Source organism: Podarcis muralis, chromosome 7 (assembly GCF_964188315.1).
Source record: "Podarcis muralis chromosome 7, rPodMur119.hap1.1, whole genome shotgun sequence".
In the NCBI taxonomy this organism is placed as follows: domain Eukaryota; kingdom Metazoa; phylum Chordata; class Lepidosauria; order Squamata; family Lacertidae; genus Podarcis; species Podarcis muralis.
Window position 1 is genome coordinate 40,409,687 of NC_135661.1, and position 21,662 is coordinate 40,431,348.

General features: G+C 45.8%; 2 protein-coding genes and 1 non-coding gene across 4 annotated transcripts in view; all 3 read right to left on the minus strand.

The window, feature by feature from the left end:
* Positions 1 to 520: 520 nt before the first annotated feature.
* Positions 521 to 21,662, minus strand: part of FOXC2 (forkhead box C2) — a 46,140-nt gene continuing 24,998 nt past the window's right edge. Inside the window, exon 2 of one of the 2 annotated variants that reach the window (XM_077931561.1) lies at positions 521 to 628. In XM_077931561.1, the coding sequence (XP_077787687.1) occupies positions 542 to 628 (87 nt within the window). In that variant the 3' untranslated portion in view covers positions 521 to 541. Of the gene's footprint in view, positions 629 to 20,217; positions 20,320 to 21,662 lie in introns of those variants that run through there. The other variant, XM_077931560.1, reaches the window with a different exon arrangement.
* TRNAA-UGC (transfer RNA alanine (anticodon UGC)) lies at positions 17,356 to 17,426 on the minus strand. The gene has a single exon. It is a non-coding gene; the product is annotated as a tRNA-Ala (tRNA).
* Positions 17,608 to 20,163, minus strand: FOXL1 (forkhead box L1). Its single transcript, XM_028740074.2, has one exon. The coding sequence runs from the start codon at positions 20,161 to 20,163 to the stop codon at positions 18,991 to 18,993; it is 1,173 nt and encodes a 390-aa protein (XP_028595907.2). The 3' UTR covers positions 17,608 to 18,990.

A 21,662-nucleotide genomic window follows, 5' to 3' on the forward strand; every position in this document is an offset into this window, starting at 1 on the left:
ATTAAGTTGGAGAGGCAGCTCTGTATGGTGGGGGCTGGACTGATCCTTCAGCAGTCTTTCCACTGGACTACTTGGACCTGTTGCATTTGCTGCACAGACTCACCATGAAGCCACGACAAAGCTTCTGCAGATCTTGGGACCCTCCAGACTGGTGCTTTCTTTCCTGTGGGAGTGCATCCTGCAATACAATACACTGATATAATAGCTGCATTAGTGGTGGGTTTATACTGGATTTATATGGGACCGTTCACACATCATTCTGCTTGATTGGTGGTTCTGCAATGCTTTCCCAGGGCTACTGCATTACTGCCCTCTGAAGAAGGGCACCCTTGAGCTACAGCAACTCAAAAGCAGGGCATTTGTAGGAATGTGCAGACCTGAACATAAGCCTGCAGAAATGTAAACTGAGAGAAACCGAAATTGACACCTCCCATCCCTACCTGACCCTGTCTAATGGTAGGGCCAGAATTCTTCCTTCTTTGCTCCTCAGCAATTAACCTGAAAGTGCAAACTTACCCGTAGAAAAGTGTCTGTGGAATTGTCATCCGCAACCGCTAAGATGTCCTGAGCTTTCCGTTGCACGAGGATGGGATTTTTCAGGTCTTCTTTTTTTTCCAGATGACACAGCCTAACATACGTTTGCCAAATGGAGGATTGTATATAAACATAGAATGAAAAATATAAAATGAATGAAAAGTTAAGTGAAGAGGGCAACATGCTTTCCTTCAGTGTAGGATTTCCTCCACTGAGACATCATCAGAGCCTGTCAGAAGCTGGGCATGTCTCCAAAGGTTAGAGAAAGTAGGCCAAAAAAATGCATAATTTCTGTTTAACAGAGGACCATTTCTGCCTCTGCAATTTTAAACAGTGTCTCGCTGCAGCTGTGAAACAGACGTTTTCATCTTGTGGCCAGTCCTAGAGATTGAAGTGGCAACAAACACTGTCACTTTCTTCCTCTCCCCCCCCCCTTTTTTTTTTTTTTTTTTTTTTTTTTTTTTTTTTTTGGTAAGGCTGCTATATGTTTTTAAGGCACCCAAAAGGAAAACAGTGCTCAACCTATTGATAACAGAATAAGCGGTGCAAGGAGGGAGCTGCAGCCCAAGATAGGAAAAGAGCTGGTAAGGGAATACCTAGCTGTTTTAAATGAATTCAGCTCTCTAGGGCCTGATGAGCTGCACTCAAGGGTACTAAAGGAGCTTTTGGGTGTAATCCCATAGCCTCTGTCTATAATTTTTGAGAATTCTTGGAGAATGGGTGAGGTCCCTCTGAGCTGGAGGTGAGCAAATGTTGCCCCCATCTTCAAAAGGTGGGGGGAGAGACCCAGTTAACTATGGACTGCACAGCTAGATGTTGGTACCAGGGAAGGTCCTAGAACAAATAATTAACTTAGAAAACACTTAGAAAAGGATGCTGTGATTACTAAGACCCAGCATGAGTTTCTCAAAAATGAATCTCGTTTCTTTCTTTCTTTTTGATAAAGTTACAAGCTTGGTGGATTAGGGGAATGCTGTGGATGTAGCATATCTTGATTTTAGTTAGACTTATGTCCCCCGTGATATTCTTGAGGAGAAGCTGGTAACATGTGCACTGGATGAGGTAATTGTTAAGAGAATTTGTAGCTGGTTGGCTGACCGAAACCAAAAAGTGCCTCATCATCCTGGAAAAACGTGATGAGTGGGGTGCTGCAGGGTTCTGTCCTGGGCCCATTGTTGTTACCGTATTTTTCGCCCTATAGGACACACTTTTTCCCCTCCAAAAATGAAGAGGAAATGTGTGTGCATCCTATGGGGCGAATGCAGGCTTTCGCTGAAGCCTGGAGAGCGAGAGGGGTTGGTGCGCACCGACCCCTCTCGCTCTCCAGGCTTCAGGAAGCTATCTGCAAGCCTTGGGAGCCCGCGGGAGTTCCCGCCAGGCTCCCATGGCTTGCGGAGAGCTGCCTGCATCCCGAAGCCTGGGGCGCGCAGCGGAGCGCACCCTGGGCTTTGGGCAGCTCTCCGCAAGCCTTGGGAGACCGGCGTGACGTCACACGGGGCTCCCTAGGCTTGTGGATAGCAGCCTGTTCTGGGGGCTGGGGTCGGGGGAAGCTCGGACTTCCCCCGCCCCAGCCCCGCACCTGGGGGGGGGGAAATAAAAAAATTTTTCTTTATTTCCCCCCCCCCAAAAAAAAAAACACTAGGTGCACCCTATGGGGCGATAAATACGGTAAGCATCTTGATAAACAAATGAAGGTATTGAGGGAACGCTCATCAAATTTGCAGATGACACCAAACTGGGAAGGGAAGCCATATCTCAGGAGACAGACTCAAGATTCAAGATGACCTTAACGGATTGGAGAACTGGGTCCAAACAAACAAAATGAATTTCAATAAGGACAAATGTAAGGTTCTACACTTTGGTGGGAAGAACCAGCTGCACAAATATAAGATGGGGAACAGCTTGGTTGGCAGTAGTACATGTGAAAAGGATCTAGGGGTCTTAATAGACGACAAGCTTAACATGAGTCAACAGTGTAATGCAGCAGCAATGAAAACTAATCCTATTCAACAGAAGTATAGTGTCCCGATCAAGGGAAGTAATAATGCTGCTATATTCTGCCTTTGTCAGAGCACACCTGGAATACTGTGTCCAATTCTAGGCACCACAATTTAAGAAGGATATTGACAAGCTGAAAGGTGTGCAAAGGAAGGTGAGCAAGATGATCAAGGGTCTGGAAACCAAGCCATATGAGGGAAGGTTGAGTGAGTTGGGTCTGTTTAGCCTGATCAGAAGGAGACTGAGAGAAGATATGATAGCCATCTCCGAACATCTAAAGGGATGTCACATGCAAAATGGAGCAAGTTTGTTTTTGCTTGGTCCCGGAGGCTAGGATGTGAACCAACAGCTTCAAGTTACAAGTAAGGAGATTCCGCCTATACATCTGGAAGAACTTTCTGACAGTAAGAGTTGTTCAACAGAGGAAGAGGCTGCTTAGGGAGGTGGTGGATTCATTCACTGGAGGTTTTTAAGCAGAGGTTGGATTGCCATCTGTCAGGTATGCTTTAATTGAGATTCCTGCATTGCAGGGGGTTGGACTAGATGGCACTCGGGTTCCCTTCCAGCTCTACTATGATTCCACAAGGCAGGAAGCTTTGCCTGGGAAGTTTCTGCCTGTCCCACAGCTGTGGAAGGCACAGAAGCACATTTTTGCAAACCCATATTTGAGTACAGTGCTGGATTTCTGCCAGTGTAAATGTTAAAAAGATCGGTCTACTTTAGCAAATCAGTTAAGAACATGGTCCTCGAGCCAAACAGAGGTCCAGCATTTTTGGTATACGTTTCCATACTTTTGGGCCTCAAACCTTCAAGTGACCTCCTGTATTTTTTCAGCTTTGCCCGGAGAATGTTTAGCTTGTGGTTTGATCGCCGGCAGAAAACAGCAGGTCCATTATGAAAATTTCATCTTAACCAGAGCTTATAGTAAAAAGACCCTGTCTTTTTTTCCCCTTTCTTTTCTTTTTCACATTTCAAAAGGTCAAGAATGTGACCAGTATTTTAGCTGGTTAGGCAAAAACTGGCTGAAAACAGCGAGTGACTTAGATGGTACCAGTCTTTGCAGCTGGAAACCTATGTCAGGGCTATACCACATTTCATAGAATCTTAGACTTGTATTGTGCCATAGAGGTTGTCTAATCCATGCCTTGTTCAATGCAGAGAGTTCCAAGCTAGATCATCCCCAATAGATGTCTGCCCAGCTTCTGCTTGAAAACTTGCAGTGAGGCAAAACCCACCCACTGGGATAAAGGAGAACCTCAGGTCCAGGAGCTCAGTGTGGTCCTTCAATCCTCTATCTGGCCCTCAGAACTCTCTCTAGGCCTCTCTCTAGGATCACTCAAGGACACAGTCCATTAGGGCAAAAACACTCAAGGAGGTTGTGAAGCAGGTGTGTCCTTGAGTGATCCAGAGGGGCATGCGTTGAAACTAGCCTACCTAAAACAATTAGTACTACATTCATTGCTCTGACATGTGTTGCCTCTGGCCTCACTCCCTGGGTGCATGTGGCCCTCTCCAGAAGGGAATGTGGCCCTCAAGGTTCCCTACTCCTGCTCTAGGTTTCACCATTGAGTTGCTGTTTGCAATCAAGAAGTGTTTCCTATGTTTAGCTAAAATATACCCTTTTTTAATTTAAGTCCATTAGATCTAATCCTGCCTCCTTGGGACAGCAGAAAACCATTTGGTATATCAAAGGGAAGTTAGTCAAAACCTTTCTCTTGATATCCAGGGAATTGTTTGTATGAAGGAGGAGGCAATCTAGAGAGCAACTATCTGCCACAGCAACAACAGACAGGTTTTATTCAGTTTTTATCTACCTTGTTCTCGGTGAAGTGTCAGTCACTTCTTTAGGTTTTTTTTTCTTTTGAAAATTGCAAATTGCTGTGTTATTGATAGGGATGGGAGACAGGGGCACATTTGAATCACTTCGCATTTAAAGATGAAGCTACCTAACTTTCACTTTCTGAAATGGTATATGAACTGGAACACAGCCATCCTTTGAAATTTGTATTTCTTTGAATTTTGCAATGCAATTCTCCTATCGAATAATGTATACAAATATGCATGTGCTAGGCTAAAGTATTTGTAAAAATGTCTCTGTTGGTGAAAATGACATACCGAAATGAATTGTATTAAGAAGGATTCCTTTGCAAGACTATGTATATTAGGCAACTATACATACACTAGCAGAAAATTACACTAAAATGCTGGTGAATTTTTATAAAGACTTAAGAAAAAAGTGATAATCACACACTGGTGTGGAACTATAGAGAACTGGATGGATTGAAAAAAATGAGAAACCAAATGATGACCCATGTCATCAACTTCAAGTAGCCACCCACCCATCAAACTTTTCCCTGTTGTTATATACAACTACTGACTCACACTTGTGTGCATGAAAGGGTTAAGAGGCTCCCAGTGACCTTTGCTCCCCTCAGTTTTCTTGAGCCATGTGGAATGGCTCCCAGCCGAAGAAAAACCAAGTGAGCTGAATTTCCAAAAAGAAGATTTTACAGCCTATATCCTTACTAATGCAAAGACTGCATGATTCTTTTGTAATGAGACAAAGTTATTTCTTTTTAAGTCATTTGGAACCTTTTCTTCTTCTTCCTTATTTTACTGCCAATGGATAGAGACTTGTTTGCTGTAACTCCTGAAACTCTGTGAGTAAAACCTTCACTTATTCAGAAAGCTAAGTGTATGTGATTTATTCTAGCCTAAGTATTTTTGTGGGGAACATTTACCGTATTTAAGGTGGATGAAGGCAAATGTAAATCTAACCAAGTTTTAATGTGCTTGGAGTGATGGCCTTGGGCTAACTCTGTTACGAGAGAGTAAGAATCTCTCTGCAGTACCTCTCTCTCCAACATTCCTTTTGCTTTGATGTCCTTTCTCCCCACCTTTGGGAACTCCTTTTTCCAATAATGACCAAGCATAGCAGACATGAGAAATGTGTGCAAGCATTTAAAAAAAAAAAACTTACCCAGAATGACATCAAATCACTAATCACAGGATCACTGCAGAAGAGGATATGGGAACCTGGTGTATATGCTTCTAGTCATCATAATAGTAAATGATGGCTTTGGAATTGAAGTGTCATCTTCTTCAAAGACTTGGAAAGTGAGTCCCACTGAGCTTAGTGAGAACTTAACCCTGTGGAAGTGTGCAGAGGGTCGCAGCCCAAATTTCATGAAACAGCCAATTACCATACAGGTGTGCAGTAGGGAGAGGAAAATGCTTTGCATTATCTTTTAGTGGGGAGTTGATTTGAACTGCATTCATTTTTCATTGACCTGATTTTAGTGTTACATTATGCTGTTGTTTTCTTCTATTTGCGAATCTCTTCCTCCAAGGAGCTTGGGGTGGTGTACCAGGTGATGAGTGGGTAGGGAATTGAGCATTATATTCACAGCTACCCTGTGAGCTGGGCTGGGCAACAGAGAGAGCAGCACAGGAACATAGGAAGCTAAGTGTATGTGATTTATTCTAGCCTAAGTATTTTTGTGGGGAACATTTATTTATACCTTTTATCTAGTTAGATCATTGGTCCCATCTAGCTCAGTATTTTCTACACTGTCTGGTAGCAGCTCTCCAAGGTTTATGGGGTCTCTCTGCCAGCCCTACCTGGAGACACTGGGGATTGAACCTGGGACCTTCTGCATGTAAGGTGGATACTCTACTGCTCTGCCACTGAGCTATGGACAGACTCGAGGCTCAGGGTTCACCTCTGAAAATAGCTGTATCTAGAAACATAGGAAAGCTGCCTTATACTGAGCCAGTCCATCTAGTTCAGTATTGCCTGCACTGACTGGCAAAGGTGTTCTCCAGGATTTTAGACCTACCTGGAGATCCTAGGGATTCAACCTTCTGGTTGCAAGGCAGATGCTCTGCCACTGAGCTGCACATTAGCATATACACAACTGCAACTTAAAAGCAGCCTGCAGCAACAGAGCTCATAGGACTGCGCCAAAGACGGGGAAATTTTTTTGATGTATCTCTTAGATCCCCAACTCCATTGCATCCATGAAATCCCAAGGAGGAATTGAATCAACTTGAGGCCAGGCCAGTATAAATATAAACGTTTTAACAGTTTACTTTAACCTTCCAATGGGAATGGAGTTGCTTAACTCGATTCATATTGCCGACGATCTCCCACCACCCCCAGCACCATCCCACCACCCCCATTTCTTTCTGGAAATCAGGATTTTCCTTAACAAAACGTCTTGTGGTCTCTTTCTAGCTTTTGTTCCTTCATGAGCTCGTCTCGATGTTAGTTTACTTTGGCTACCCCACAGAAGGCTAAGTGATTTCCTTTTGAAGTTTTTATTGATGAATGATCTCCTATAAATAACTCTCCAGAGTAGCGGCCTGATCTCCCCTCGTGTTCTGAAGCAATCATAGTGACATGATTAAAACGGGGGGAGTGGGTTGAAATTTATGACCTCCTGATGTGGAATATTTCAGTGGGCTTCATACTCTTTTTAACTTAATCTCTGCAGATGTAAAAGTTGGAATGCTGGATCGCCAACAACTCTGATTACCCACGTCCCTGATGGGATGGAAGTAGTAACAAAGCACGCTGTCAAAGCTATGCTGCTAAGACTTTAATGTTGTGGATAAAATTCACGCCTTGGGATAACAGAAAGAGTCAGGTGGAAGTCAGCCTCTCTCCAATTTCGGGGTGGATGTAAACCAGCTGACCACATTCCATGCATGTGGACACCTGTATTCACCCAGTAGCAGGCAGAACATCCAGAATTTTATGGCAGAATTTGGCGCCTTGAAAAATCTCAGCATCTGTATTTTTTTAAATGCAAAGCACTGCTTCTCATTGCGGCAAAAATTATGCTTGCAAGTGTTAAGATTTCCTAGAGAGAAGTGGACAGTGGGGCTCAATCTGAGCCAGAGACTTAGCCACCAGAATCTGATCTCGATGTCATTGAAAATATGGAATGTAGTTATTTGGTGGTATGATGCACTTAGCACATGCTCAGAGGGAACTTTTCCAGGGCTGAACCCATACATTCTCTTGCCCCTTCAGGGAAGGATGAGAGGCCTTGTTTGAAGCTCCCTGATTCTTAGAAGTAAAATGAGCTGTGATACTAGGTGAGGACTTGTTTATCGTGGCAGAAATTCTTTCACTTAGTGCAAGAACTTCTTTCACTTAGTGCAATGTTGAATTATTGTGGCAGAAATTCTTTCACTTAGTGAAATGCTGAATTCCACCCTATAGTCATTGCTCCACCCAGTTTTCCCTCTGGCCCCGCCTACTGCTGGTACGTGGCTCCCAGAAGAGCTGCCTGCAAGGGAGGGCTGGAAAATGTTTCCCGTCCCTTGTGTACAGGTATATCATGCAGGCCTGAGATCAGCACCAGGCATCCCTGGTGATCCAGCAGGGCCACTTCTGATGCCTGTCCTGGGGCCCCATTTGTTTGTTTTTCCTGGCTTGGTGCTCCAACTGAAGAGATGCAATTTTAATTTTCTGTCATGCAATCGGATGAAGTGTTTCCCTGGTGCATCATGGAGGATCAAAATGATCCTGATAAGCTGCCCACAGTTCTCTATCAACGTTACAAAAGCCCTCTAGGCCCCTACTGATGGAGGAGGGGCCCCACACAGGAGGGCAGTTTGTCCCTTAAACCTGCAACCAGCCCTGAGCTCATAGCAACATGTTACAAGGTTAATCGTGGCATCCTCCAGTTCTGGAACCGACACATGTTCCATTTAGCCTGAAATAGGAAACATGCTCTGTGTTTGCCGTGTGTTTTCCGGTGTACAAAAAAAAAGCAGCTCTCTTGTGCAAGAAACGGCAGGCATTTTTTCTTCTTCTTTGACCTGGTTTCCAGAAATGTGGGAAAGTTTATTTATTTCTCCATGCATTCCTGATTTGCAATGTGCTCTCTAAAAATGTCGCTCAGATTTAGGCTGAGTGAGCTCATGCTAAATTTAGCAATGATCTTTTAAACAAACATTCTTTATGCTTTGCTGAATGGGCACTGAAGCTGGATTAAAAGGCAATTGCGTTTGCATGGATGTTATTCACAATGTTTCATTCTTCTCTGAGCTCTTGTCTAAATTGCTTGTAATCTGATGGAGCGGAGGGGTGTGTGTCTAAAAACCTGTATGATTTCAATCTGACTGTGGAGTGTGGGAAAGAACCCCCAAATCAGAACCTGCTGTGAAGCTCAAAGGATCTTGGCTTTATTTTATTTCTCTCTTTGAAACACCAAGAACAAGGTTCTAAGCCTTAATGTTTGTAGGCAGTTTCTGTGTGCGCTCAGTGGTGGTTGGTGGCCATTGGGTTTGGTAGGGCAAAAGGCAGGGAGGCCAACAGTAGGTGGAGCCAGAGCCAATGACAGGCAGAGCCTACTAATTCTACTTTATTCCTCATCTTCCTCCCTCCCTTCTGAATTCTACAAGGACAATAGGAAGAACATAAGATGAGCCTGATGGATCAGGCCAATGGCCCATCTAGTCCAGCATCCTGTTCTCACAGCCAACCACATGCCTGTGGCAAACCCATAAGCTGGAACACAGCACTAGAGCACTCCCCCTCCTGCAGTTTTGAGCCACTGGTATTCAGAAGCATTACTGCTTCCAACATGGCTAGTATCTCTCAATAGCCTTTTCCTCCATGGATTTGTCTAATCCTCTTTTAAAGCTATCCAACTTGGTGGTCATCGCTGCCTCCTATGGGAGTGAGTTCCATAGTTTAACTCTGTGCTGAATGAATAAGTAATAATCAGTCCTTAACTTTCCAATATGCAGCTTCATTGGATCTCCCTGAGTTCTAGTGTTATGAGAAAGGGAGAAAAACTTCTTCATAGGGGAGAAGCTTAAAGGAGAAGGAAGCTGACAGCCAGTGTTGGAAGATGGCAGGCAGATTTAGGCTGGTTGAGATTGGTGGGGTGGTAACCCCTTAAACTTAATGGTTTAGTCTCTGCTACACACACACACACACACACACACACACACACACACACACCAACCTAAAGATCATAACCCATTGAACTGGGCTTCTTTCCCTATCCAATTATCTGTCTTCACCTTCCCATGGTGACTAGTGGCCATGTGTCCAGCTTTACAAAGGAATGTTCTCTATCTGAAGAGCTAGCTGGTCCAAACCCAATGGAAGGATAAGGAACACTAAGAAAGGAGATGGGCATTGAAGTCTCCCCATAACACTCAGCACCTGGTCAGCAGATGGAGGGCCCCTCCATGTGTCTTTTTGTGAGTGTATTCTGCAACATGTCGTTGGCCACATTCACACCGTACATTTAAAGCACTGTTGTTTCCCTCAAAGAGTCCTGGGAGCTGTAGTTTGTTAAGGACGCTGAGAGGAGACCCATTATTCCTCTCCCAGAGCTACATTTCCCAGAGCTGTTTAGACCTTCTGTATTTATTGCCTTTTTATCCTACCTTCCTTCCAAGAAGTTGAAGGTTGGCATGCATAGCTCCCCCCTCCCCATTTTGTCCTCATGACAAATCCTGTGAGGTCATTTCTGTTGAGAGTTGAAGAGTGGCTCAACAAGATCAACAAGTGGCTAGCCATCTATCAGGAAGGCTGTAGTTCAGGCTCTGCAGATGTTGCTGAACTACAACTCCCATCATCCTTAGCCATTGGCCATTCTTGCTGGAGCTGACATACAGAGGGCCCCACAGCTACTGTACTTGAACCCTGCACTGAGTGGGAGTTGACCTCTAAGCTCTCTTCCAGTTCTAAACACCTGTGACTCTATATCCATACAGCGATGTAGTGTGTCTACTAGATACTTAAAACACCCATTTTGCAGTCCCAAGAAGGCAGCAGAAACAGCAGGCTTATAAAGACTCTTGTCAGCCACCACTGAATAGTTGTTGAGCTGGACTTGACTTGGTAGATCAAGGATTGTGCAGGCTTGAAATAGGCTCTGGAATCCTGTGATGGATATTAAAATGGGGCCCAGCCCTAATGTTGCAGACACACATCACATCTCCTATAACACCTCAATGAATCATTGGATGTGGACCTCTTTGAACACTGTAGCTTCTGCACTCATTTTGGGTGTTAGTCCCTATGGAACGGCTGCACAACCAACTTCACGGTCTGTGAAGTCCACAAACCAACCTTGGAAATATCCCTGAGACTTCCATGCTCAGGCTATTGCTTCCTATTTGAATATATATTCAATGAACTCTATTTGGTCTCCTGACTCATGTTCGCTATTTTTTACTAGCTCATGAGCCTAATTCCAAAAGCTCTTTTTCCTCCTACTGAACTTGCGCTGGAGACCATGAGAGGTCACTGTTTGAAGGATCTGGCCCGTTATAAAGCACTTAATGATATGTCTGGATGAAGCATTAAAAGAATCCTACAGGGAACAATTCAGGCTATGGCCAGACAGATGAATAACAGACCTTAATGGGCCTTTTCCCATCTGCAACATTTCTTACTCAGTGGCTCTCTCTTCTTGCTCCTTAGGCTGAAATCAAAAGGACTGCCTGTGTAACATCAAGTACTTTCTGTGGGCGGGGGGTACTGGGGGATGGAATTATAGTTTGCCTTTTGGTACTTGCATAGATCTGGTAGTCTGGTGAAGTATTTCATGATAAAAACCCAGAGACTCATGTGGGCGGGCAGAAAATGCAACCTCAGAAGGAAAACATCTACCCTTTCTGTTGAAAAAGCATCATCTCATCACTAAGAGGCCACCTAGTCTGGCATCTTGTTCGTATAGTATTCAGTCAAATGCCCCAATGGGAAGCCCACAAGCAGACCCTGAGTGCAACAGCACTCACTCTCCCCACTTGTGATTCCCTGCAACTAGTATTCAAAGGAAGACAGACTTCAACCTAGAGGGGGAACATAGTCATCATGTCCAGCAGCCACTGATAGCCTGGCACTTGCCACTAGCTTAAAAGGAGTGTGCCAAGCTTGCCTCTGGTTGTTCAACAAAATATGTGTCGCAGAATTTTGCCATTTCAGAGAAGGGAAAGGATAGCTTTTGTGTCCTGATTTTTTTCTGATTTGAAAAACTGTTGTGTGACTTTCTAGATCCTCAAAGGACTGGGGAGGCACAAATTGATAATGACACCTGTTTGAAGGTGCTAACTTTCAGAGGGAAAGGTGTCCTGTAAGGAAGGATAGCTTTCCAACTCAAATCTTGTTAGTTTTGATTTCTCATTTTTCCAATCCTGCCAATCCAATTTCTGTCAGATTTTCATTTTTCTGCACATTTCCACATGTTGTTGTTGTTAAAAAGTCCACATGAAAATTCACCAGGGAATTTATTCTAATATACACATTTATGTATATGATTTGGCCAGCTGTACCCTCCTTTGCAAAACAATTTCCCCTAATATAATGCATTTTAATGTTATTCTAATATTCTGGTCACGAGCACATGCCTTTTTATACACACTTGAACAAAATCTATGCATATTTGTACTCATTATTTCTCTAGAGAGCTTCATTGCAAAATGTGGAGATGTGCAAATTTTGAAGTTTGGCTGCTTTTCAGTTCATGCATTATTTTGAAAACAATTAGGTAGGTGTGCCTTTAAACGTGAACTGATTTGAACTTCTCCCTTCCACCATCTACAGTATAAGCAAAGTTTTCTTTAAAGTTTGAGGAAAGGAAGGAAGGAGTCAAAAAATCTGGTGCCTGGTACAAAATAACACCAAGGAAACAAGGTGGCCAGCCTGTCTGTTAACTGTACCACTTTAGAATAAAGATGGATGCTCAGCTGGTGGAATGTTCCTCTATGCCCTCACCCTCCAAAACAGCAACAAACAAACAACAAACACCCTGCATATAGAAAACTAGTATGTCAGGCAAAAGGGGTTCTAGCCTAGCCTTATCCCTGAGATGCTAGTTTTTTATGTGAAGCTAGGAGTTTATGGGGGAGGGGGTTGTTATGGGGAATCATTCCACTGTGTAGGTCCTCACCTACAGTCTGAAGGGGCAGAGCTCCACAGAGATTTACTGCCCCATCTACTATGTACTATGGGTGAATGTGAATGTGAACATAGCAAAAACATCATATCTGGGGCAACGTTAAGCCATAAATCTGCCAATGGAATTTTGTTTAATAAAATTCAACCATTCAGAAATTCCCAGAAATACAATATTTCAACTCACCTGCAAAGTGGGGGTATGTGGCGAACACATTTGTGGGAGCTGGTTCTGACTGAGGGTGGCACAGGGCAAGAGAGGATGAGAGACAGTGTGTGTTAGTTATAGCTGCAGGAGCACTGCAACACAAGTTGCTGTGGTATGGAGATATGCCCATTGCATTGCATTGCATTGCATTGCATTGCATTGCACTGCATTGCTGAACATGGTGTGTGGGCATGACTTAGGCTTGAAATCTGACCAATGTACTTCTGTTTAAAATCCTCAGAGTGGAGATGTTGAATCTGATTGGCTGACTCCGTGCAGGCATCTCAAGCAGCAAATGTGGAGACCTGTTAAAGGCTAACCAACATGCAATTATTTAATTGTACAACTGAATCCGAGAACTGTTTGTCTGTTCTTATATGTGTGCTTTCATCCTCATCCCATAATGTACCCATTCCTATGCAAATGCAGCTGAAATCATAGCAAAGTCTCCCCCTGCTTAAACCAACTCCATTTTCCTCTTCTCTTTTCTGTTGTGCAGCTGGTATCAAATGTTAGATTGTAAGCTTTTTAGAGCAGAGACCTATTCCCTTGTGCATTGTAAATAAAGGAGAAGAAGCAGGAAAAGAAAAGGGAAGAGGAGGGAGGAGGAGATTGGAGGAGGAGGATTTTGAAAATGAATTTTGAGTGTATTGGGGTGATAAAGACAGGGTATGCTATAAAACAATAAACTGCTTCATCATAGCCACCCTGACATGTGGATGTGTGTGTACCACTTGTGTATTTTTGAAGGGGAGGGGATCAAATGCAGACTATCCTAAGAGAAAGGAACGCTGTTTGGATTTTCTACCTCAAGTACCAAAGCATCTTTGGATGCTGCTGCCCCAGGTCAAGGGTGGGTATATCTCCTACTTTACAGAGAGCATTTCTCTATTAGAAGACACCCTCTGTTCAAAGGGATGACCAGTCCAAATTCAGTTTTTAAAGACTGTAGGGAAGCTAGGGTCACGTCCCTCTACCTGGTCACACACAGATGCTCCAGAGCAGGTATGACAGGAAGTCCTCCCTGTCTGGAGCAACATTCCCCTGTGTGCCCACTCTAGGAAACAGGAAATGTTGTATTTGACTGCTTCAGTGAATGATATGTCCCACACCCATACCAGTGAGCACCCAAATAGCACGCCGAGCAGGAGCACAGCTCCCCTGGTCGCCATCATCCCCAGTATGTTGACAATAGTGTATAAAATACTGAGTTGGATGGGCCAATGGTCTCACTCAGTATAAGGCAGTTTCCTATTTTCCTATGCTGAAATTAGGCTTAAAGGTCAATAGAAAACTGGAAAGCTTATAGCCAATAGGATAAGTTGCTATGGGAGCTGATATGCAACATGTGTGTGGTGCTCACAATGGTTCCCCCATTTTTTGCCCAAGGGCCCAATAAGGTTAGGAACCCCATGGTTTATGTGGCAAGACTCAGGCTTCTGGATTTTTCACTTCCTTTCCATTTCCCCCACCCCCTTCCTTTTTTTACAGATCCTTTCCTCCATATTATTCCCAGCCTTCCTGCACAAGCCTATGGTTGTGGTTTGGAACAAACAGCAGTTTCCTGTTACGTCCTAAAACTGTGGTTTGTTCAAACCATTGTTAGTTAACATGTTGAAAAGAATAACATGCTACATACAGCTCTCCTGGGACCACACCACTTCAGAATGCAAGTAGGGGTGTCAAGTTCAAATGATTAAAAAAAAACATGTGAAGGGGAATGAAAACCTTGCAGTTAGTACTGTAGTGTATGAGAGAGTGTTAGGCTAGAACCCACTTTTATAAGCAAATTTTCCACATGCAAGGAGGGTTGTTGTTGTTTTAAGGTGGGGCATTATTAAAACAGGCAATCCTGCATTCTGAAGTGGTACAGGTCCAACAGGGACCATGTGCTTTCCCTGCATGTGCAGATAAGCTCTGTCAGTCCCTGCAGTAACACTCTAGCCAGGAAAATTTGCGGAAGGAAGGAAGACTCCTTACTTGGAAGAGCTGTGTGTGTGTTTGGCTGACAGTCTCTCCCTTCTGAGCCAAAAGTCACCAACGTTGGATCAAGGAGAGGTTAATAAATCCATGATGTTGGGTTTCTCCAACGTTCTGAGGAGATGCATTAGGACAGTCCTAAAGTTTAGGGTCTGGGCTGTGAGCCATGGAACTGTGGTGGATCAGGAGTTCTCAAGAGCCAACAGAAAAAAAGGCTGAAAGCCAAGTTGTGGGCAAAGTTGAGTGTGTATGTGTGTGTTTTGTTTAGCCAGGGATATCGAAATGGGGTGGGAGAGATTTATTTTTGTGTGTGCGGCTCTGACCCTGCACACAAAACCAAGCATTTCCCATTTGGGTAGGAATTTACAGGAACTTGGCAGCTGGAGGGTGAAGTGGTGTGGTTATGAAGAACCAGGATGTTGCAGTGGTGTGTCAGGAGGGGAGGGGTGCAAGCCTGAACTTTGTAATAAGGACTTTCTTTCCTCCTTGAAGAGTGAAACAGGCCTGGGGAGAAAATGGACACCCCATTCCATCTTGCCTCTGGAATACTAAGGTTCCTTCCATAAACTAGTATATTTTACTGTATATTCCAGCTGCAACACTGAGCTCATCTCCAGGAGCGTTGTTAGTCATTCCCTGAGTTGGTGAGGACCATTTGACAACAGCAAGAAACTTGTGGGTTTTGACTAAGATGGTGTGTAAGAAGAAACACCAACAAGGTGGTTCTTATGACTTCTTCACTCCTGCAAAGAACCTGATAGGTAGCCAGCCAGCCTCTGTTAAGAAACTTCAGGAGAATCCACCATCCTCTGAGGAGTAGGATATTTCATGTAACCTTTAGACATTATTATTTTTATATTTTTGCCTGTTGGTTCAGGACCTACTTTCAGAAGAAATAGAAATTTGTTTCACCATCTATGTGGAAGCACTTCAGCTGTTTGATGATGGCTAGCCTAGTGCCTCTTCTTTACTCTAAACATGCCCTTCTCCTTCAACCACTCCTCCAAGGTCTTGGTGTCCTGGCCTGCCGCCATATTTGTCACCCTTGTCTGGACAGCATCCTCAAAGGGTGCAGGAGATTTTTTTCCCTTCAAATGGCTGAGGACAGTGGTTAAATGACTGATATAGTCATCATCTTCATCTGCAAATTTCTCCAGTTGTTTTTAAAGCCATCCAAGATACACACACACAGAGAGAGAGAGAGAGAGCAATAAAACCCCATGTGTATATACTGCTGGCAGATTACAAACATCAACAGTAAATATTAATATAACTACAGTGGTACCTCGGGTTATAAACACCTCAGGTTACAAACACTTTGGGTTACAGACTCCGCTAACCCAGAAATAGTATCTCAGGTTAAGAACTTTACCTCAGGATGAGAACAGAAATCACGCGCCGGCGGCGCAGCAGCAGCAAGAAGCCCCATTAGCTAAAGTTACCTCAGGTTAAGAACAGTTTCAGGTTAAGAACAGACCTCCAGAATGAATTAGGTTCGTAACCAGAGGTACCACGGTATAAACATTTGTCAATGCCATTAATAAACATCAATATATAATTATCAATCACAAATGATTTCATTAATATAGCCTATTATTCTACATCCAAGCACATTGTGGGCATGACTCCAACTTCCAATAGCTATTTTGTGGAGAAAAGAAGGAGAATTGCATTTCCCCAGCAATTATTCTATTTTAAGCTTGGTTTGTTGGGGAGATGTGTGATTGCCCTAACAGAACTCTTTTCTTTAGAAAACCAGAGGTGGGGTGCATCAGTTACACTGTGAAGTGGATGGGGGACCTGTGGCCCTCCCAAATGATTGTTGGGGTTCAATAACTGCCATCAGCCCCAGCTGGTATGGCTAATGGTCAGGGACGAAGGAGCTTATAGCCATGCAAGGGCTGCAGGTTCATCTAACTTTGGTTTTCCTTCAGGAAGGTTCTTCTCCAGCAAGGCTGCCATTTATAGGCTCCAGAAGGGCATGAGAGAGGAACACAGGAAGCCACCGGACACTGAGTCAGAACAATTGGCCCATTGACTTCAGCATTGTCAACAATGACAGGCTGTAGCTTTCAAGTGTTTCAGACAGTCTTGCCTAGAGGTGTCAGGGACTGAGCCCAATAGCTTCTGCCTGTGAAGCAAAGCCAGACTTCCAGGCCAACTCTTGAATCTGTTTTTGATATGAAGCTTCTAACCTTGTACACATTTACTTGCTGTGACTAAGCCCATTGAACTTCGTGTGGCTTACTCTTGAGTAAACATGCATAAGATGGTGCTATAATTTCTTGAATTTACTTTTACCTCGTAATGAATAAAGATGAGTTTTCCTCAGAGCTGTCTTTACCCAGGGGTGCAAGGGGTGTGGTGCACCCGGGCATCAAATTCTGGGGGGCATCAAATGTATTCTTACTGCATACCAGTCCCTCTCAATTGGCGGCAGTGAAAAGCAATGGAGTAGAAGTTCCCACCCCCTCCGTCGCTCTGTTACAGGTGAGCAATCCCCCCCCCCAAAAGCTCAACATTCTGAGTCCCCCCCCCAAAAAAAGGTCAACAGCTAAACTAAATTTGGGGGCGCATAAAACCTGTTGTTTGTGGTGAGCAGGATTCCCCACTTGGGTAGCATTGGGCAGTCTAGCTCAGTATTGTCTACGCTGACTGCCAGAAGCTCTCAAAGTTTCAGGCAGGAGACACTCTCAGCCCCGCTTGGAGATGCCAGGGATTGAACCTGGGACCTTCTGCATGCAAAGCAGATGCTCTGCCACTGAGCTATGGTCCTCCCCAAAGCCTCTGCACATTTATTTGGGAATGAATCCTACTGAAAACAATGTGATACATTTACTTGTCAGCTGCCATGCATAGGTTCTTGGCCTTCTGAGCATGTTGCCATAATCAAATACACACACATCCCACCCTGCATAGGAAGTAATGGTCAAAAACGACAAAATGAATAATTAAGCCTTGTTTTGACAAAATATTTTATTGAATATAGGTTTTTGTTTCATAATGAAAATTCAAAAAATAGGCTTTTTTATAACAAAAAAATCATAAAGATATTTCATGACTAATATACAAAAGAGAGCCTTGTTTATTTATAGCAAGAATAAAAGATTGTCTATGATGTAACTTTAGATTTTTTAAAAAAAATAATATTATTATTAAAAGCTAGGAGAAAGTGTTAATTCATATTTCTGGAGGGTTTCCCTCGCTTTCCTTTAAGCAGGGCTTCAGGTGGGGGTTCTTTAGAGTGGTCAGTTGTTTTGTTAGTGACTCTAACGAGGTCCAGTTTGAGATGCAGACAGCTCACCCCCCCCGCCCCCCAAAAAGCACCATGTGCTATGTTTTCTGTCTAAACAAAGACACGCTATTGAAAAGCAAACCGTCTGAAATGACCCCCACCTAGAGCTGCGCGCCTGTGTGCGTGTGTGTGTAGGGGGGGAAGTCAATTCAGCATGGATTATTATTGTTATTATTATAATTATTATTATTATTTAGAAAACAGCTGTATTCGTATTCATTCAGAATTCTACGGCACTTTCTTTCCCATTTCAGAAAACGTCGACGGTCACTTTGAACGAAACGATTAGGTGCCATTTCTTCGGAGGCCAGAGGCTATCAAATCAGACATGCAAAAACGACTGGAATAAAAGAATGAGAGAGGCACAGAACCGGGGAGGGAAAGAGATGAAGAGAAAAATGGAATTCCGCTGCCCAGAACGTGATTTGCATGTTCTGTTTACTCAGAAGTAAATCCCACGCAGCGTTTTCGTGAGATGGACTGCTGAGCCCGGTTTGTTTAAGGTCTCAGCCTCGCAACGCAATCCTAGGCACGCTTTAATCGAAAGGAAAGTTTTCCCAGGAAAGTGGGCACCGGGTCGTACCACCTAGCAAGTTATTGCGATGCTCGAGGGTTCATACATTATCTATCAAACAAGCAAGTGGGTGGGTGGGTGGGGGACGCCCCAAGTCCAGGAATGAACTCATTCCCTTTGGAGGTGCGATCCGCAAAGCAGTTAAGCAAGCCGCGGCGCTTCCCGAAGATCGTCTTCGAGCTCGAAAGTGAAAATGACTCGAAGTGAAAGCAATCAGCTGAGCTAACTTCGAAGTAAAGGAGTAGCGTAACAGGCGTTTACATTCCAGAGATCAAGACAGACGATTTCCGCTGTTTTTTGGAGGGTGGGGAGGAAGACTTGAGAGGGCTGACCCGGGTTAGACACTGCATGTGAGAATCCCATCCCAGTCTCCCTCGGCAGGCGTACCGAGCCACCCACCTGTCCGACGTCTCCTTGGTTTGCAGCGTCTTCGGAACCGACTCAGAAGCGAGCGGCCGTCGAGGGCGGGTTTACTGGAAGTGAAACACCGTCTCAGGGAAGCGGAGAGGCACGTAAGACAGGAAAGGAATTCCCAGCTGGTAAAATCTCCCTTGAATCTGGGAATCTAGCACCAGCGAAGCGTTGAAAGCCGTGCGCGTCTCGACGCCGGCGAGGAGGCAATCGCCGGCGAGGCCGTCCAGTTTGGAGATGCCTTTGGCCGGCCTGTGGAGGGCTTTCTTGGAGAGGATGCTGTCTATGCTGAAACTCTGAGGCTTAGCGGAACTCCTCGGGGCGTCGGGGTCCGCCGGGTTGGCTGCGGGTGCCCCTGAAGGTGCCGATTCCTGGGGGAACCTCGCCCCAGCATCCCCCAAGGCGCCCTCTCCCTCGACGAGCGCGTGATCCTTCGGGGAAGACTCGGGGCGCGCCGAGTGGCTCCTAATAGTCGCGCATCCGGACGGGGTCACCTGGAGGTGATGGCGGAGTCCGCTTGGGCCTGATCCAGGGCCGTTCCCTCCTCCTTTCTCCCCTCCCTTCGCGAGGTCCAGCCTGACCCTGGAGTCTTCATCCTTGCCTAAAGTTGGCGCCAGGTCTTCCTCGACGGCGGAGCTAGTGGTGAGGAGGTGGTGGTGGTGATGGTAATGGCGGTGGCTCTCCCGAGGCTTCTTGCCTTGCTCCTCAGGCGCCTCTGCACCACCACCAGAAGATGCTTCTCCGTCCCTCTCCATCCCCTCGGCATCCTCTCCACCGACGGCGCTCCCCGCTGCTTTGGGCTTCCTCTTCCTCCGCCGGTAGTTCCCGTGCTCGAACATGTCGAGGCACCGGGGGTCCAGCGTCCAGTAGCTACCTTTGCCCGGCCGCCCCTTCTCCCGGGGGACCTTGACGAAGCAGTCGTTGAGCGAGAGGTTGTGCCGGATGGAGTTCTGCCAGCCCTGCTTGTTGTCGTGGTAGAACGGGAATCTCTCCATGATGAACTGGTAGATCCCGTTGAGCGTCACCTTCTGCTCCGGCGCTTCCTTGATCGCCATGGCGATCAGCGCGATGTAGCTGTACGGAGGCTTCTGCGGAGGCTCCTGTCGCGACAGCACCCCCGCCGAGGCGAAGCCCAGAGCCCCGGGGAGCCCTCCCCGCTCTGTCCCGTACAGGTATACCATGGGGGAGCTGCCCAGGGCAGCGGGGAGGGAGCCTCTGTACAGCTGGCTCATGGCAGATCCGAAGTGACTCGGGCTTGCCAGGGCTAAGGGAAAGTGGGGCTCCCTCTAGGACTCCCCCAGATCTGCCTGCGCTGCGAGGATCGTGGTGGCGCCCGTCCCTGCTCGCCTCGCTTTGGGCTCTTCCCCTCCTGTCGCTGCTTCATAGCGCTTTTTTTCCCCCAAGGGGGGTGGATGGGGGGGAGAGAGAAAGGAGAAGGAGAAGAAGAAGGGGGGGCGGGAGGAAATGTGAAATAATTGTTGTAAGTTTGCGATTATATGTTGACTTAGCGCTGGAAAATAAATTGTCTCCGATAAACAGCCGTTTGTGCGCCCTCGGCCCACCCACATTAATTAGAACTCTGCGCGGCGACTGCAGCCGTTCCACGTGGCTCGGCCGTACCAGCCAATGGGTCTCCCCCGCGCTCCCTTCATTTGTTTATAGCATTAGTCTGTTGATAAGTCTGCCCACCCAAGACGAATCAAGCTGTGTTTATTTGGAAAAATTTCCGGGCACCCAATATATAAACGCACTGATCTGATGTTTGAAATCTCACGTCCACCCACCCCCACCCCACCCCGCTCCTTCCTCCCACCCACCCCAACCCCTGGAAGCACACACAAAAGCAAGAGATCTTATTCGCTGCTGCGGCTTAGAAGGGAAAAGACGGGGAGCCAGCGGGGAGCTCGTTATCCTGGCTTTCTGGCTCTCTTTCCATTCCGGGGATGGGGAAGGGCCGTGGCTCAGTAGCAGAGCATGTGCTCTGCATGCAGAAGGTCCCAGGCCCAATCTGCGGCATCCCCAGGTAGGGCTGGGATATCCCCTGCCAGAATTGCAGGAGAACCGCTGCCAGTCAGTGTAGACAATACTGGGCTAGATGGACCAACAATTTGACTCTGTATAAGGTAGCTTCCTGTACCTTCTTGCTATATTTCAGTGGGAGAGCATCTGGTCTGCATGCAGAAGGTCCCAGGTTCAGGCCCCAGCATCTTCAGGGAGCTCAGTGTAGACAATACTGGACTTGGTGGACCAATGGACTGACTCAGTAGAAGGTCGCTTTCTCTATCCCTATACTAAACTCCTATCTGTGGCCCTTCAAATGTTGTTGGAACTCCAACTCCCATCAGCCCCAGCCAGCATGGCCAACAGTTAGAGATAATGGGAATTGTAATCAGCAGCATCTGGAGGGCCACAGATTCCCCATCCCTACCCTACTACAAGGACAGGGCTATGTGTGCTGTGCAGTGGCGTAGCGTGGGGGGTGCAGGGGGGGCCGGCCGCACCGGGCGCAACATCTGGGGTTAGGGCAAATCCACAGGTTAGGGGGCGCAAATCCACGGGTTAGGGGGCGCAAATTACTTGCCTTGCCCCGGGTGCTGACAACCCACGCTACGCCACTGGTGCTGTGGCCCTCCAGATGTTGGGAGATTTCAGGAAAGAAATAGTTGTGGAATTGGAGACTCCAAGATAATGGTGGGAAGCTCCAGGGCACTTTAAAAGAGAGATAAATGCA